The sequence below is a fragment of the Eurypyga helias genome, unplaced genomic scaffold (genome assembly GCF_000690775.1).
Source record: "Eurypyga helias isolate BGI_N326 unplaced genomic scaffold, ASM69077v1 scaffold2112, whole genome shotgun sequence".
Lineage (NCBI taxonomy): Eukaryota > Metazoa > Chordata > Aves > Eurypygiformes > Eurypygidae > Eurypyga > Eurypyga helias.
In genome coordinates, this window is record NW_010237629.1 from 50057 (window position 1) to 66721 (window position 16665).

The 16665-nt window shown below is 39.1% G+C and overlaps 1 protein-coding gene across 1 annotated transcript; it reads right to left on the reverse strand.

Annotated features, from left to right (window-relative positions):
• Nucleotides 1-1055: 1055 nt before the first annotated feature.
• On the reverse strand, nt 1056-16337 carry LIPC (lipase, hepatic; the record flags this gene model as incomplete). Its single annotated transcript, XM_010147505.1, has 8 exons — nt 1056-1168; nt 3957-4175; nt 4867-4987; nt 8511-8753; nt 9976-10209; nt 11841-11958; nt 14361-14540; nt 16150-16337. Coding segments are annotated over 8 exons (1409 nt in total), but the record flags the coding sequence as incomplete, so codon positions are not given.
• Nucleotides 16338-16665: the final 328 nt, after the last annotated feature.

Here is a 16665-nt window from a genome sequence, read left to right on the forward strand (position 1 = left end):
CATTATAAAGTGACAAATGAAATAGCCTGACATACATAATGTTTTCTATTTCAGTATGCACTAACTGTAACATAAAATTAATCTGAGGCAGTACTGTTTCTTGGTGTAGTGTATGTTCTGACATGGGAAACAAGGGAATTGTATATGTTTGAATTTATAAAGTCTGTTTATATGCACTGAGTATGTTTGAGGGGTTTAACATTTTCATTTATTCATGCAGCTTCAAGTCACACTACAATCTGTTATACAGTGATTTAAATGTAAAGTCTCAAGCCTTACCTGAACAGGTAAATATGATTTTAATGCAGGAGTCAAGTGAAGTTAGTTGTCCTAGAATTGCATGTAGTATACTAAGCATCATTAAAATAATTAAATTACAACCAATTTAAATCAGTACTTGAATTAAAACAGTTAAACAGCAAAGCATTTTCCCATAGGGCAAAGTTTAGTGCTGCGTTTTTAGGTGGTAGTTATTTGCCATGTCGTACGGGTATGACAGGTAGCTCAGGCGTGTTCTGTATGTCGAGATTCACTTCAGTTTTCGAATGTTGTAAGGTAAAAAGTTCAAGCTCTTTGTTAACAATGTTATCTCTTGGGAATACTTTCTAATATGAATTATTTAAGCCCTCCTTAATTAGGACATAATTTAGGAAAGTTTTAAGAGGTAGTAGTCGCTATTAATGTTTCAAGGTATTTAATGGGAAATGAGGCTCCTTTGTTCTTAAATCCAACAAAATGAAATTTTCACGTGTTTATGGCAATGATTCTTTCAAATAATATTTTTATGTCTAGTGAACAGTTTTTTTTATAACTTTAAACAGTTTAAAATTGACAGTTACCATTGATGAAATTGCTTATTTGATCCCTTTGAAGATGAACAAAGCGCATATTTCAGCTTCCCATGGCATCACAATATCTAAATTTTTTAAATGTATTTTCTTCACAACCTCTGGAACTCTCAGGATACTTCTATTTAATGAAGCTGTGTATTTTTAAAACATTTTACTAGATGTGTAGTACTGTGAGTATGTTTTGGTGAGTAGTTGTCTTCTGTGTTCTTGCTCATTTTCTGTTTTGTCTCCGGAAGCGATCTTCACACCTCACGAATGTTTTCTCTTGGGCTGGATGAAGGTGAACGTTGTCAATGCTTTGAGAACAAAATGTCATTCTAGAAAGAAAACAGAGCATGTAAGCACAATGTTGCTTTTTAGGGCTACTAAAAATGTGCTCTCTAGGTACACTGAATCTGACTTTCTTTATCCTGTCTTTTACAGGAAGGTACCTGATGGTTTTTATAGGCTTGTGGGGGAAGAGATGTATGTGGCTGTCAGAGAGTCGATACAGAGCAGGAGGAGTGGGCAACTCTTGTGTACTGAGTGCGTTATGCTTCCCTCTCTCTCTGGCATCATACCCAGCATGCTGTTCTCCATAGTGTACCCTTACAGGGGTTTGGTCTTTGTATTCTGTTATTATAAGGATTACACTAATTACCCCATTAATTGGTACGTACTTGGACTACTAGTATTTAGTTGTGAGGCTGCTAACAACATCAGCAACTACATATGCTACAGAAATGTTTTCTGTATTTGGAACTCAAATGTGTTGGAATCTGGTATTTTATTGCTCATGATAGTCCTCATAAACTTAAGAAGCAGTTAATACTGTTATGTTGTGTCTAAGTGTTTGTCATGAGATAATCTAACAAAGGAAAGTATATGTATAAAGAGCACGAACATTGTGAGAGGAAAATATTGTCACCAGCTTCTTCAAATACTCAAGAAAGCACAGGACAACCCTATACACATCTTGTGTTTGCTACCTTTTTTTAATATTGAATTTCCAAAATCGCTAATTCTTAGATTCATCATGTTTGGTCTTTTCAAGAAGACCAAAATCTATGTACTTTTTCTTTGAAGAAAATACTTCTCTTTGATTATCCTTTGTTCCTCTTTTCTAATGATCTTTCATTCCCCCCTCAAGCATTAATACAGTATCTCAACAGTAACGTGTCATTTCCATTCCCTGGCAAGCCCAGACTGCACAGAAAAACCCTAGCACGTAATCAGTATCCATAAAAATCTTGACACAAACTCCCACTTTTGCCTGCAGCAAAAAAACTTCAAAAGACTGTTAGGTACCTGAAGATACCAGTATCATATTTTGTTCATATAATAACTGCTCACTTCAGTTACCCATTTCCTAGGATTTCTTCAGTAGTACATCAGTAATAATTGTCTTGTGCCAGGTTATTGGCACCTGTATTGTACAGGAGCTTTCTTATGAGAAAAATTAGTATACCTGACATAATCCTTTCACAGTTGTCTTACTTCTTTTTTTAAGGTACAAAACACTGTATTTAAACAGAGCTCTGTAATTTGTGCTGTATGCTATGCTTTAATTTGCTTTGGCAGCTAGGTCAGTACTGTTTTGGGATTGTTGCTTTTAAACCAGCAAGATACGTTACAGAAATCTTATTTATGGCAGGAGCATGTGCCAAGTGCTGGATTAGGAGAGAATGATACATTCTCAGAGGGTCAAAACCCAAGAAAATATGATCCCTCCTCTGCACACACCCCCACCCCCACCCCCTCCACACAGATTGTCTTCTGAAAATGTCCCTTTAAAATGTCTTAACTTGTCTTTTGTGTCAGTATCAAGGAGATGCAGCTCTGCCAGTAAATGTTGCTGTACAGGAAGTCTGCAGTATTTATAACTGGGGCTGGTAAGAAAGAGACTGTAGGAGGGAAAAATTGCCTTCTAAGACTGAGCCACAGTTACAAGGTAAGACATGTTTTTCTCATTAACCGTAATTAAACTGCTCAATTGAAATTCATTGAAGGATTAGAGCAGTGGGAATCATTGCAAGCTTTGTTATTCTGTCTTCTGGCTGAAATTTCTCTGTGCCAATAAGCAGTTTCAAGAGTGTTATTAGCATTGCTCTATGCAGAGAACAAGGCCACTCATACTTGGCGATCCTGCTTCAAAGCAGGATCCTGTTTCTCCAGGTAACTGCTCTTTGATGCCATTTCAGAGTTCAGCTGGCAAAATCCACATCTCTGAATTCATACTATAGAAAAAACACAACCAGAGTCCAAAAATTACTGCCAAATACCAGTGAAAGTGTGGTATGTAGCAGCATAGTCTTTGTCTTTTCCAGGACTGCTCACATTCTGTTTGTCCTCTACAGAAATCTCAGATTATCTGCAGTTGAAAATTTGCTTATGCAGTTATCACTCCAGGAATCAGCCTGTGCAGTGTAATAATTAATTATCAACCATCAGACACTGGGCTGGCTCTTAAATGAGTGTGACAAAAATAAGGGCATTTTATGATAAAACCCTTAACTTCAGTGAATAGTCAGATGACAGTGTAGTTCTGTATGTGATCCTTCTAATGAGAACTTTCATGAATGGTGATGCTGAGTTTCTCTATGAAGTAGGTATTTGCCATATTTTTTTAAGTAAGAATTTGAATTTTTCATAGCCAGAATGTTGGAGTCAATATTTATGTTACATGGTATCATGATCCTCATGGAGTGAGATAATCACATGTTAAAAATAAGTAAGAAATTTTCATCAGTTACTGTCATTAATTGCACTGCAGAACTTGTTAAAATTCTTCCTTGGACCTGTGTGCAAGCTCCTCCTCTATCCTCTATTCCCATTATCAGCAAAATTGGCACCTACGGTTATTGTGCCTTAAACTCAGATCAGTGGCAGTGGTGAGCCAGAATATTTCCCACCATTCATGACCTGAGAACAAAGAAATTCTTTAAGTCACTTAAAAATCGTGCAGTCTGATCTGAGAGGGAAGGGGCAAAGCAAGAAGTTACACATGGATCAATTCACCATTGGTGTGAATGCTGGGACCCAGATGCTTGTATTTGAACCAGGATAACCTGTGTGCCAGTCCTCTGTGGTGGCATTACAGAAAATTAGCATTTTAATTACACTTACTTTTGCTGTGTTTCCCCAGCTTTCACTCTGATTGTCTTCACTATAAGTCCTGGTCGACGGGTGCCTTTTGTCCATGGTATTATGGTTTGAACTGTGTCCCAGATATTTTCCCAAACTGCAGTTCCTTCCCATTTGAACTTGATCATTATTAGCTCACCAATGTCAGTGTCCAAGGTGATGAGAAAAGAGTAGGTTTTATTCCCATTAATACCTTCAACTCTGCAGAAAACCAAAACAAATGCTGTCGTAATTATTATGAATTAAAGTGGAAAAAATTAGTTTCTCTTGTCTTTAAAACTAAGGAAAGAATTATGTTTTCTTTCCCTTCTCTAGGGGGAACATTCCTGTCTCTACGACACTCTTCCTTCAGGTGCGTAAGTGGTGAAATATGACAACATGCTAGAAAAGAAGCTGAAGCAGTAGTGGCTTTTGACACCAAAGGAAAGGTGTCCCATAATAGCATTTATGTTACCTCTTCTGTCAGCTAGAGCAAGGGCTGACCCACACTGTTGCCTTTGCTTTTGTTAATACATAATGTCATAATAGTGTCCATCATGAGAAGTATCCAAAATCTTTTATTACAGCAGTTTATTTATTTGTATTTTAATTGATTAGACCTTTCTGTGTTAGTTATGGGATGGACCAAACACTAGTGGACAGGATACTTAATGTTCAGGGAAACTTCCAATATTACTTTGTTTTATAGAGATTTTTGATGCAAAAACTGGATGAACGTTGTACAAGTTTCTGATTTTGAGGGGGTGTTGGTGAAGAGAGGACAGTTTCCAGTTCGTCTTTACTTAACTGTTCTGAACCATTTCACTCATAGCATGATTATGGATGCGATATGGTATTACAAATCAACACCTTGTTCCTTACTTGTACAATAACATGTAACATCAGTACTCACAGTGTGATGGGAAGGTTTTTAGCATCCTCCTTAGTGCCTGTCAGAGAGATGGCAAAAGTTGGGTCTATCTGCTTGCCTTCGATTTCATTGATGAAGTGAATCTTGAACTGGTAATGATAGACTGTAGAAAGGAAGCGTTTGCAAAGTGACAAAATTAGTGGTCAAGGAAGCAATAGATTTCTCAGGCAATTTTGCCTTTCAGTGCAGAAACTTGATATTTCCATTTTCTTTTTTAAACAAATTTGTTGCAATTAAAACGTTGGGGTTTTTTTCTGATTGTTGTTGTGCTGTGTAATCCCTTATGTTTTGCGCCCTGTTGCTCTGTTTAAAAGGATAGAGAATAAAAGGTTACATGGACTGAGTTCCTTTAGTAGGACAAAACGTTCTTCCATGGGAAATATTTCAGCTTTTCTGAAGTTTAACAGTTAGGATTTCTGGCAAGCCCTCTAGCTAATCAGCAGACAAATCCTTATGACTGGACATGGTTAGAGACATATGATACAGATTGAAGACCTTATGCAATATAGCCAGGCTTTTTCTCTGATTGCCTAGAAAATTGCCCTGGAAAACAGATGACTCTCAGACTTTTCTTGACTGCATAATGATACATTGTGCGTAACATGCAGCTGTTAACAGTATGACTTTGTTCAAGCACATTGCTGTGTGCAAGAAGTCATCAATGCGTCAATATTTGGAGAGTGTTTCTAGAAGAACAGACTTTACTAAAGTCTTTGAACTGAATGTTGTCAAAATGAGGAATGCCTAAGAAATCATCAGTGTACTGGTTATGAGCAGTTTGACATTTAGTAAATTATGAAAAATACCCCTCAACATACAGTTAGAGGCCATGTGCACACAGATATTGTCAGCTAATTCCACCAGCCACCTTCTTGACAAAAACCCTAAGTAATTTCTATTAACAAAGGCCACAGCGTATTTGGAAAAATTAGGGATGTTGAATTCATACTGGCAATCTGGTCTAATTGCACATGGAAACTGTCCTGGTAACCATTATTACACACTAAGTATAAAGGTGGTATTTCCTCTCGTCACCCACGTCTGAGAATGGCTCCACCATATTGCTAATGGAGTCATCTTTTCAGGTATATGCACTGGTAGATTTTTTTTTTTTTTTTTGGCGTAGCTCTGGGTGTTCAGAGTGGAAGGTATTTGCTAGGAAAGCTGTATCTCTGTGGTCACATAGTTACTATATGTTAGTGTCCAGCGTATTTTGTTTTGAAAAGGTGTCAGTCAGTAGAAGACAAAATGGCTGATTCGTTGCCGCAAAACTGATGACGGCAAGTAGGCAGAGAGGCTTCTTACAGATAGCTTTTATTACTATCCTGTCACGCTCCGAATTTTCCCTCCACTTGGAAGTTGATCTAGTGTGTGTTCTGATAATGCCTAGGCTTTTGCTGTGGTTATTACACTCACTTTAAGGAAAAAGATGATCATATAAAAACTCCGACTCAAGGTCCCATCGCAGGTTCGTTATGTTAACTTCTTTGTAGAAGCTATTGTTTGTTTGAACTGGTTTAAGGTACTATCCAGAACATAATGCTGTTAAGTTGAAATGTTCGATTTCATGACTGTGCAGAGGATTGTGAAGTGTAATGCTGAGTTTCTCATATTTCTTGTGTTTGGGCTTCTCACATGATCTTCAAACATTTTTTTAAGCCATTACAAAGATGACTTTGTACACATCTTCCTACAGTTACTGCTTTGTTGGGGAACTTTTGTGAAAGGAGACCATTGTCTGGGGCACCAATATCTGCATATGCACCAAGGATGGGATTTTTTTAAAAGCAAAACCAGTTTCAAGCATAGAAATGCAACATTTCAAAATGAAATCAAAGCCAGTAGGACACAGATATTTTGCCGCAAGCTGAAACTATCTCTGTGTCCAGAGAAGAATGCAACAGTGGGATCTGTGGGTGTTTCTGTGCCCAGGAGTGGTAGCAGAGGCCATGTTTTCAGAGCAATTCCCTTTCTTGATTCTGACTGTGATCTGACTGTCTTGCAGCAAAATTACATTGGGAACTAGACATGGCCTCTAAAATTTTTAAATCTGCTTCAAGTAGCTCCCTGAGGCATTTTTAAAAAATTATAAGAAGAGATCCAGCAGATCTGGCTGCGCCGGGTATCAGTCAGGGCTGAGCAGACCCCTCTGGAGTCTCCACTGCATACCTCACAGCTGCAATAGTGGAAGGCGTCCAAAATTATTTTAAAAGTACCTGAATTTTTGCTTTTTCTTAAAATCTGTGATATTGCAGTTGAATACCAGGCACTGTGGGGAAACAAGATGTGTAATGCAAGCAACATTTTTAAGCATTTCTCCTCAGGACTGGAAAGCCCTGAGTGTCCAAGCCTGTGCACTATCAATACTCAAAGTGCTTCCCCAGCCCCAATGTCTTGGGCAGGCGACTGGTGGGCTGACCCCCTTCACAGGAGGGAGGCACCCCATTTCCAGCTGTTCCAGGCCGAACAGGGACCCCCATGGCTGTGGGGCTCTGCCAGGGCAGGCGGGGCCCTGGCACTGCCTCAGCGCTGGGGAGAAGGGTGTGGCAGGGCTGTGGAGCAGCAGGCGTCCAGAGGCTGAGGGGGCTGTGGGAAGGGCCCCGGCTGCTCGGCGAGGAGGTGGGCACACCTCTCAAGTCTCTGTGCGTGACGGCCTGCCGGAGCAGGAGCCCTGCCCAGGCTGCGCCATGATGATGCTTGTCACATACCTCATCGATAGCCGGGGAAGGAGGGAGTGAGGAGGAACACAGAGTGCCAGACACCTCTGCACCGAAAGTCACTTGGAAGAAGTGTGTCCTTGCCATTCATCCTCCATGGTCCTGCTTGTTCTCGCTTTAAAACGTACGTAAACCATCCCACTGGCAGGTTAATGTCTGCTCAACAGCAGCAGTCGCCTTGTGGGCTCTGTGGCAGCTGAGTTGTAACCGGCCTACAGCCAGGCCCAGGCCATTTTGTAATGGAGACGGGCAGATAGGTCCCATTTCCCTGTCAGACCGCTTCCCCTTTGTCTGGTAATACATGCAAGAAACCACCTTGATTGTCTTTCTGAGCTTAGAAAATAGTTACTTTGTGCTCTCAGTAAAGTAATTTAATGGAGGTAAAGCTAGAGTACCAATCACTTTATTTTAGTGCTACAGTTCTGCCCTGTAAGAGTCCATGCTATTCTGTTGTCTATCCACTGTATGAAAAGTAATAATTTATGTGTCATCTTGTAGACTAATTGCAGATAAAATTCAGGCAAACTTGGAACAGAAGGTTTTACAGGCCTCCCAGAGCAATTATGCTGCTTTTTGGCTTGGCTGTGTGCCTGCATATGTTATAACAAACTTGCGCAGGCCGGTTGTAAGAGAATCCTGTAGCTCGGGACCCTACGCAGCTCTGAGGCGTCAGATGCACAGTTAACCTGTGGCAAGCATGCAGCTTGCTTTTTCCCACAGAAGTAGTGAGTCAGGATCTTGATGAAAGGGCATCAAGATGGCCTACTGGAATTCTCAGTTGGCTCAGCAAATTGATTATTCCCATAGATTTTGTAAGCTCAAATAAATGAGTAAACAGGGTCACAAAGCTTAGTCTCATTCTCACACTTTGTGATCAATCTGGAGACAGTAACAAGTGTTCCCACAAACCTTTGAAAGGCATATGTGCTCTTGTTTTCAAGAAGAGTCGTCTACTTTTTGGAAGCCTTTCCTCCCTGATGTTGTAGCCCAGGGTGTTGCACCGGTTCTTTCTACAGCTGAGGCACATTCCTTTGTCGAAAGTGTTGATGTCGTTGCACCAGTATGCTGTGCTTTGCTTATCGTTGTGAAGCAGAGAGTCGATGAACAAATGGACTGACCTCTCGTGGGCGCATTTCACAGTTTGAGTGATGCCTGAAAAAACGCAAGCAAAATTTTCATGCCCTTGTTCCTCTTTACCATTTTACCTGTGGAGCAGTACTGTAACCAACTACAAACATATGTTATTGTTTTCCCCCCACCTTCTTTACTACTAAAACGTCATGGTTTTGCCTCAGAAATCATATATTGCAGCAACTTTACTTTTAGGATCATCCAAAAATAGTTTGGCTGAACCCACGTGATAATAAAATTGAATAATCTGCTGCTTTAACTTCTCTAGCCTGACTGTCACTGTCAGAGTGACACGTAGTCATGTTGAATTGAATTTTGCTTGCAGCTACTAGTTGGGAAACAGGACTAAAAAAATGTATTAAAACAAAAAAGTATTAAGTATAGAGATCTGCTTTTATGAGAAGTATCTTTTTCTTCCTTCAGTGTCATCAAATTACAAAAGTTATTTTCTTCTCTGCAATGGGGATATAGCATGAGGGACTGTTTTTTGTCTTCACTGATAAGCTTCTAGCTGGTGCTTGGTTTCACATTTGTCATGAATTATCTGCTAATAAGTAATGCCTACTTTGAGACAGAGTGATGATAGTTGAGGAAGATTTCTGCAATGCAGTATGCTGGGTGAACAGTACTCTTTAGGGGTTTTTCAGTGAACGCTTCTGGTTGTCACTGTGTACCTCGTGTTTTTTTCAGTATGTTGCATCAGTTTCTCTGTACATTTATGTTTAGGTACACTGCAAATAAGCTTCTATATATAAAACCTAGCCTGGAACACTGGCAGTCAGGTCCTAGAGAGAACATCATCACCTGCGCAGCTGAAGGACAGGGAGTTGGGAAAAGGTGAACTAAGGAGGTAAGTAGTACAGCCCTGTGTTTTATTTGATTTGAAATCATTAATTGCACACTAGATGAATCCGGCTTAATTAGAATAAGTATTCTCATTTCCTCTATAACTAAAACAAATACCTTTGAAATTATTCAGAAGTGCTTGACAGCAGGATGCTCATGGCCTAATTTTCAGAAGTGCTAGGCAGCCAAATTCCTTACTGGAGTCAGTAGGAACAGTTTGAACTCCATACGTGTAAAAATTGGATAACCAATTTCTAGAAAAGAAATTTCATTGCAAATAATGGGAGATAATACTCCCATTAGATACTGTGTGAGACCACAGAGCTATGTAAAGCTTCCCAGAGATATTTTCAGTACAGCTACAAAGCTGCTTTCCATTTTGTGACATGGTTCTTACCAGTGATTCCGTATTGTGCAATGTGGTTATACACATGCATGATGTGGCAGCCAGGCTGAAAGGTGCCTCCATTGGGATAGAAGTCAAAATGAGCCACGGGCTGCTTGATGCCAACACTGAGACCCATGTGCTGTTTAGTGAATGTATGAATTGCATCTACGAAGTTTGCATCATCTGGAGATAAACGGTCTGTTGGTGACATTCCTTCAAATAAGGGACCGGCGGGGTCAAGGCCTGCAATAAATGCAAATAATGCAGTGGTGATATAGGGCAGATGGGCTGCTCATCTACTGTTATGAGAAAAGACTGTGATAAATATTTAAAACCAGGCAGGACTCGTGCTTTACAAGGTCTTTCACTGATCGAAATTATGCTGGGAACATATGTCCTGCAGAAGGTACACAGTTACACCAAAAGGTAAAGTAAACACAGACGTTGTCATAAACAGTAACTGTTACATGCACAAGGACACAGCCCAGAGATAGATGTGTTTGTTAGGGACAAACCATGCTTGCTACTGCTTTGTCACTTGAGGGATGTTTACTTAATTTTGTTTTTGCATACTTCAGAGGTCATGTGTTTCAGAGGCCCTTTTGAAGACTGATCCCACAACAAGGTTGACTTTTAGCCCACATTTGGGAACTGAAACTTTATAGAGCTTCACTTGTTGCTTAAGAGCTACATTTCTGCTAGATGTTGTCTGTAACAGTTTTTCAACTTTAAAAGTCTTCAAGGCAAATTATTATGGTATTCAGAAAAATCATATTCCGCTTCGGGAGTCTTACTGATTTTTTTAGTTTGCTAGATACTGTTTTATGGTGCTCTTCTTGGTGGGCAACTGATTTATGGAAAAGGACTGCCTGCATAGTTTAAAGCTGCCTTTAGTTTTGAGGACAAACTTCTAAATTTGAGTGTTTTCAGTTGGCACTATGGACTAATGTTGCATAGAGGTACCTGGACAAGACTGATAACACAGGCTATGAGTAGGGATGTCACCCTAAAGGCACTGGTTTTCTTTTATCATAATGGCTTTTATGATTATGAATTTTTGGAGCTTATTGGTACAGGTCTGAATAATTTTAGCTGAAAAATGCATATAGCTGTTACAATAAATCATGTGGTTTAATGTTTTTTGCTTACCCATTATCAAAGTTTGATGCACTAATGTGGTTTGAACAAGTGGCACTGATAAACTGAAGTCCTTAAGCATATACACAGGTGTAATATCTTGACACGTTGTGTAATATCAGCTTCCTGGCATGCAGGCACTGTCACAAGAGCTGACTGTGTAGGTTATGTGCTTTTTGTAAATGTAATCCAGGTCTATCATTCTTGCCACAGGAGAACTGATTTCAGTTCAGTGTATGAGCAATGTACCACAATTGAAATCTCAAGTACAGTTAGACAATTTCCTTAATATATTTTTCTTTCTACAATGAATTGCTAACAATGAACAGTGTATTTGAATAGCTTTGAGCCAAGATAGTGACCAAAGATCCAAGTTTGGTGGGTAGCATTTTGTTTAAGGTGTTACTGGCAATAGGTACAAGATAAATTCAAGCAACATGCAACTTGAATCTCTGGTTTATGATTTGTAGTCCCCACACTTGTATATTTTGCATATAAATTGTAATTTGGAGTGAAGTAGTAAAGATCAAAGCTAGAAATACTAGGATAACTTCATTTTGAAAAGTGTTTTCATTAGATTTTTGGAATCCAATTTCTAAACCAATGGGATAAAACTTATAAAATGTGGTAAACATTGCTATTCAACAGCTAAATATTGATATGACATAGATAAGTAAAATATCCATCTAAGCTGAATCACATGAAGCTCACATTGCTTAAAGATTTAAGTCTTTTACCTGTAATTCTTCCAATCTTGTTCATACCACTGATAAAACTTCCAGCAAATCCTGAAACGTGAGCTCCTAGGCTGTACCCGATTAAATGGACATTGCTTCTGGAAAATTGAATGGATTCCTGGAAGATAGTGGCAGCTTGATTTAGATGTAGAAAATGTGAAAAGTAAACTAGTGAAAGACTTACTGCAAGCTAGGAATGCCATAAATTACAACACAAGAAACTTGTATGTTACTGATGGAGGTCAAATGAGGTGCATGGATCATGCACTAGATTTCTTTGCTGTCTGAATGTTATTCCTTGCCTCCTTTTCATGCAGCAGGAAAAGGCACTGCTACTTACATGCTATCCTCAGGAAAACCATTGACACGGGTAGTAGGATTTTTGTTGCTGTTGTTGCAAGTGATGCAAATGTGCATAGCCTCTTGTCTGCAGCGTTTGACTTTCCTGTGACTATAAAATGGGTATCAGTCCTTTAACTTCAGTGTAAAACAATCCTCTATAGAAAGTGCCTTGCTTTTTTTGTGTGAGATACTAGCACAAGCCAAAGTATCAGAACATTGATCAGACATTCCAAGTGATACGGCACTGACGTTTCTTGGACTGATTTGTACAAAACCAGGTATCTGATCTGAAACTAACCTCTTCAAGCAGAATTGGCCTCAGACCCTTTTTTCTACCTAATCAATACTATCTGGATCTTAATCATTTCATCAGAGCTGCAAGGCTCAAAGTTATTCTGACTTGTAAAGAAAAACGTGGCATATTTTTCTTGTAGAAAAGGCAAACATATGTTTTAATTTCATTGTGGATATCGCCAGTCCCAGTGGAGTGGCTTTGCAGTCTTGATACCTATCTCTTGTGAAGATAAGATGAAACTTGGTAACTTTCTCTTGAGAGAGACAGCTCCTAGAAATCACAAGATCTGACCAACTTTCTTAGCAGATGTTATTGAGATGGATGCTATTGAGATTGTTACTGATCATGCGCTATTAACTCTTCGACTAAGAGAGCTAAGATGTACTGTATTTTTATTCTTTATGTAAGACTGCATTTTTTGTCACATCCATTAAGGATATTGCAAATACTCACCTGCCTGTATGCAGACAGAAGCATAGTGTAAAGATAGTTATGGGAGCTGGAACAAAGGGCTTTTTAGCTGTTTAGTTCAGGAGGGGTACTTCTCAGCAGAAGGAAGGTTTACTGCTTGAACATGCTCAATTGAATGCTGTGAAAATGTATGGTATATTTAAATCCTAGAATATATCATGGTACAAGAGAAGCTACCAACAATGCTGGAACAAGGAGTCATTTATTCAAACCTTGATTTGTTTGCTGGCACTGGAGAAATCAGACTGTTTTTACGGTTGACAATGTGATGTGTCCTCCTGGGAACTGAACAAAGTCCACTGTTTGATTCACTCAATAATTAAACAGTTGCAAAATACGACTTTAGACTCCAGCAACTTAAACTGCATTTGAAGAGCTAAGGTTTCTTGTAACATCACAATTTAAAATAGTGACTCTGGCTCTTCTGTGTTCTCTTTTGTGCCTGCTGTCCCTAACTGGGCATGTTATCTGACAACTTGTACCCTGCCACTGCTGTTCAAAGCAGCTGAGCCCTTCAATGGCATTTCCTACAAATCTTTCAGCTTTGCAGTATATTTCCCTTCCATCTTAGGCCTCACCATATTTAAATTAATGTATTCAAAAAGTCATTGTGAGGTACAGAAGTATGATTCCATTTCAAATTAGGTATCTTATATTAGTACTAGAGATAGATGGCATAAGAGTTGCACAGGGGGCCTGGTTTGTACCAGTGATTCTCACGCTAGTGTTTGCTTTCTGCTGTTCTTAAATAATGCTGGAGACCAGTGATCCCCTGCAGACTTGTCTGCAGCCTTTTCAATCCAGCCATGGCCACTGCTCCCTGTATAGCAGGAGTTTTGATGAATAGTCACTATATTAGCGTGGCTCTGTACTCACTGCTGCCTCCATGTCATCTGCCCTGTGAGGCACATCTGTCCTTTTAAAAGGTCTCCCTCACATTTGGATCTGCAGGCCATTATTTTAGAGTAATATCTGGGGAACTGAGGCAAAAATCAGACACAACATCATGTTTGAATTCTGCATTAAAAGGGGAAATTAAGCACACATAGCTTAAACCCATTTTATTGAACTAACCACTTACAAATGATGTGTGCCTGCTTTCAGAGTGTGAGGCTGTCAGCTGTCTGCACACATGCTAATTGAAAAGCTAAAGTAGCATGAAGTTCTCACCTCTAAAGACATGCCAAAATATTTTAATAGACAAGACCACTTGGGTTTTTTTCTCTTGCATGATGAAACTTTTATGAAGTCATATGAAAGTTTACGGAAGCAAAATTTCCAATTTATTAAAGGACAATAAGTGATTGAAATGAAGAGCATTAAACAGCATAGTGTTTCAAGAAGGTAGCAGAAGCCTAACAACAGGTAAATAAGTCTATTCCAGAGAAACATGTTCATCTGGGAACTCTTACCTCCAGCCATTCCAGGAAGTCTGCTATCTCCTGTCCTATGTAGCGTGTATTCTGTACAGCAATGGGGTAGTGCTGGTGAGCAAATGTAAGCCAGTCTGCAATGATCACATTGGCTTGTCTATGCTGAGACTTCAGAGCTGCTGCCATTTTCCAAATCCAACTTTCTAATATCCCATCTACCTGTTTTGTTTTTTTAAAAAAAACCAAACAAACAACAACAAAAAAAACAGTCTTAAGGGAAAGCAGTCTGCCAAATATTTCTTGTGAAAAGTGCAAGGAAACAAAAAACATAAAGAAGGAGGGCTTAATGCTGATAACCTAGATTTTAGGGGTTTCAGCACGCTTCAGTGCTGAGATTCTTTGGGTTTTGGTGGAAAAAAAAGTTAAGAATCGTTGTAAGAACTGTATAATCATTTATGTCTTATAATATGAACTCTTATCAGTGAAATGATGTCCCTAAATATTTTCAGTCATCCTGGGATAATCGGTATTACTGAATAAAAAGAAAGACAAAAATGCCCAGAAAATTTCTGATTTCATTCAAGAACAGCTGTCCCAGTAAATTTAAGCTGAAGGGCTTGAGAGGGAAGAAAGCTGGAGGCTTGCAGACCAGCAGGCGTTTACCTTCTACAGACGTTCCATTTTGAGATTTCCTAGGGGTTTTTTTTAATTTGTTCTTAAAAGACCTGATCACAATTTCCCTCCAAGCATCAAAGACTGCTTCTGATTTGATGGACCAGAATTACTGTTTAATCTATCATATTTAATTGTTGCTCTAGTTGCACCTATTTCCTCAATTGATGGAACATCCTGTCTCTTCTGATGTTTTAACAGGATTTGGGAGTCTCACTTCTGGGTTTCCATACATCTTCCTCTAAGAACCCTCTGCAAATGAAGTTAATGTGAATGATAAACTGCAATGGCAGCATCTTCAGGCCCATAGTTTGTCTTTGAGGATGCTATAGGGTTTAACAAATTCTGGTTTGTGATGCTTGGCTAAAGTGATCTAGGGCAATATTTCATCTAAAGTCAGCTCTGCTGTTGAGATACTTATGTGCATCAAGGGTGTTGTTCAAAGTTTCTCTACATGTTTGCAGATGTGCAAGAAAGATCTGTTTTGCCACCTTATGTGATGACATTGGTTCTATGAGAATCAAGGATCTGTTAAAGCGACTTTATTTCTTATTCTGCCCTTTCTTTCTGTTTCAACTGAAAAGCTGATCAAAAAACACTTTTAGTACTTCTATGCTTTTGAGAGAGGTTTTCTTGGTGGATTTTTTTTTTTTCCCCACGGTTTAACTGGAAACAGTTCAGTGATAATTCATTGACACTGAGGGGCTTCATTTTCAGCTGAAGTGGCTTATAGAGAACTTCTCTTTAAAGGTGTATCTGTGAGAAAGATATGGGGAGATTGTGTGCACTTCTTTCCAATAAGTCTGTAAATATCTGGCAGTGAACATATTGGAAGAATGAAACTGGAATTCAGTCCTCCAGAGGCACAGCACATTAATTCAGCTGCTTGTTCTAACTCTGCTGACTTTAAACCAGGGCTGAATCTAATCCTTGGCATGGGACTCCCATATGAAAAATTACTGGTAGACTGTTCCTTCAGTATCTCAGTGGGGAATAGCCACTCTGTGTTATTTCAAGCCATGATCACAACCGTGGAAATCCACCATCTTTCTGGTCACAACCTTTCTTCTGAAGTTACTTTTGGCACTAGGAAAATGAGAAAGAAAGTATATCAAATCAGATGTAGTTTAATTAAAAATAAAATATGAGTTCATACCGACCAGCCATGGACTATCATCACCAGAGGAAGAGAGGCATTGAAACTGCATTTGTCAATAGTCTCCAACTGATTTAAAAAAATCTGACAGACGCCTTCAGTTGTATCTGTATAGAGTTGAAATTTGGTTTCTAAGTTTTGTTGATCTTTCTTTGTTCTAGTGTGCTGACTCTGTGATCCCAGTGCCTCTGTAATGAAATTCATAACAACAGTCACAATAGGATGGAATCTAAAACCTGAAGAAGTTACTAGTAAAACACATTTTATAAGAATAAGTAAACTAGTAAGATTAACAACATTGCTATGTGTAATTGCTGCCTGCTCCAGGTGGGCCTAAGCTGTACATTTTGGGTCAAAAAATTATGTCTTTCAAAGTTTGAGATGGTCTAGATGTGCCTCTGAGTACATCTACTTGAACAATAACAATTACACTAGAAATACTGTTCTTATGGCTGCAGGCTCTTACAGAATGCATAAGTCTCTTAAAAATACAGTGCAGATGTCGTGACTTCACAG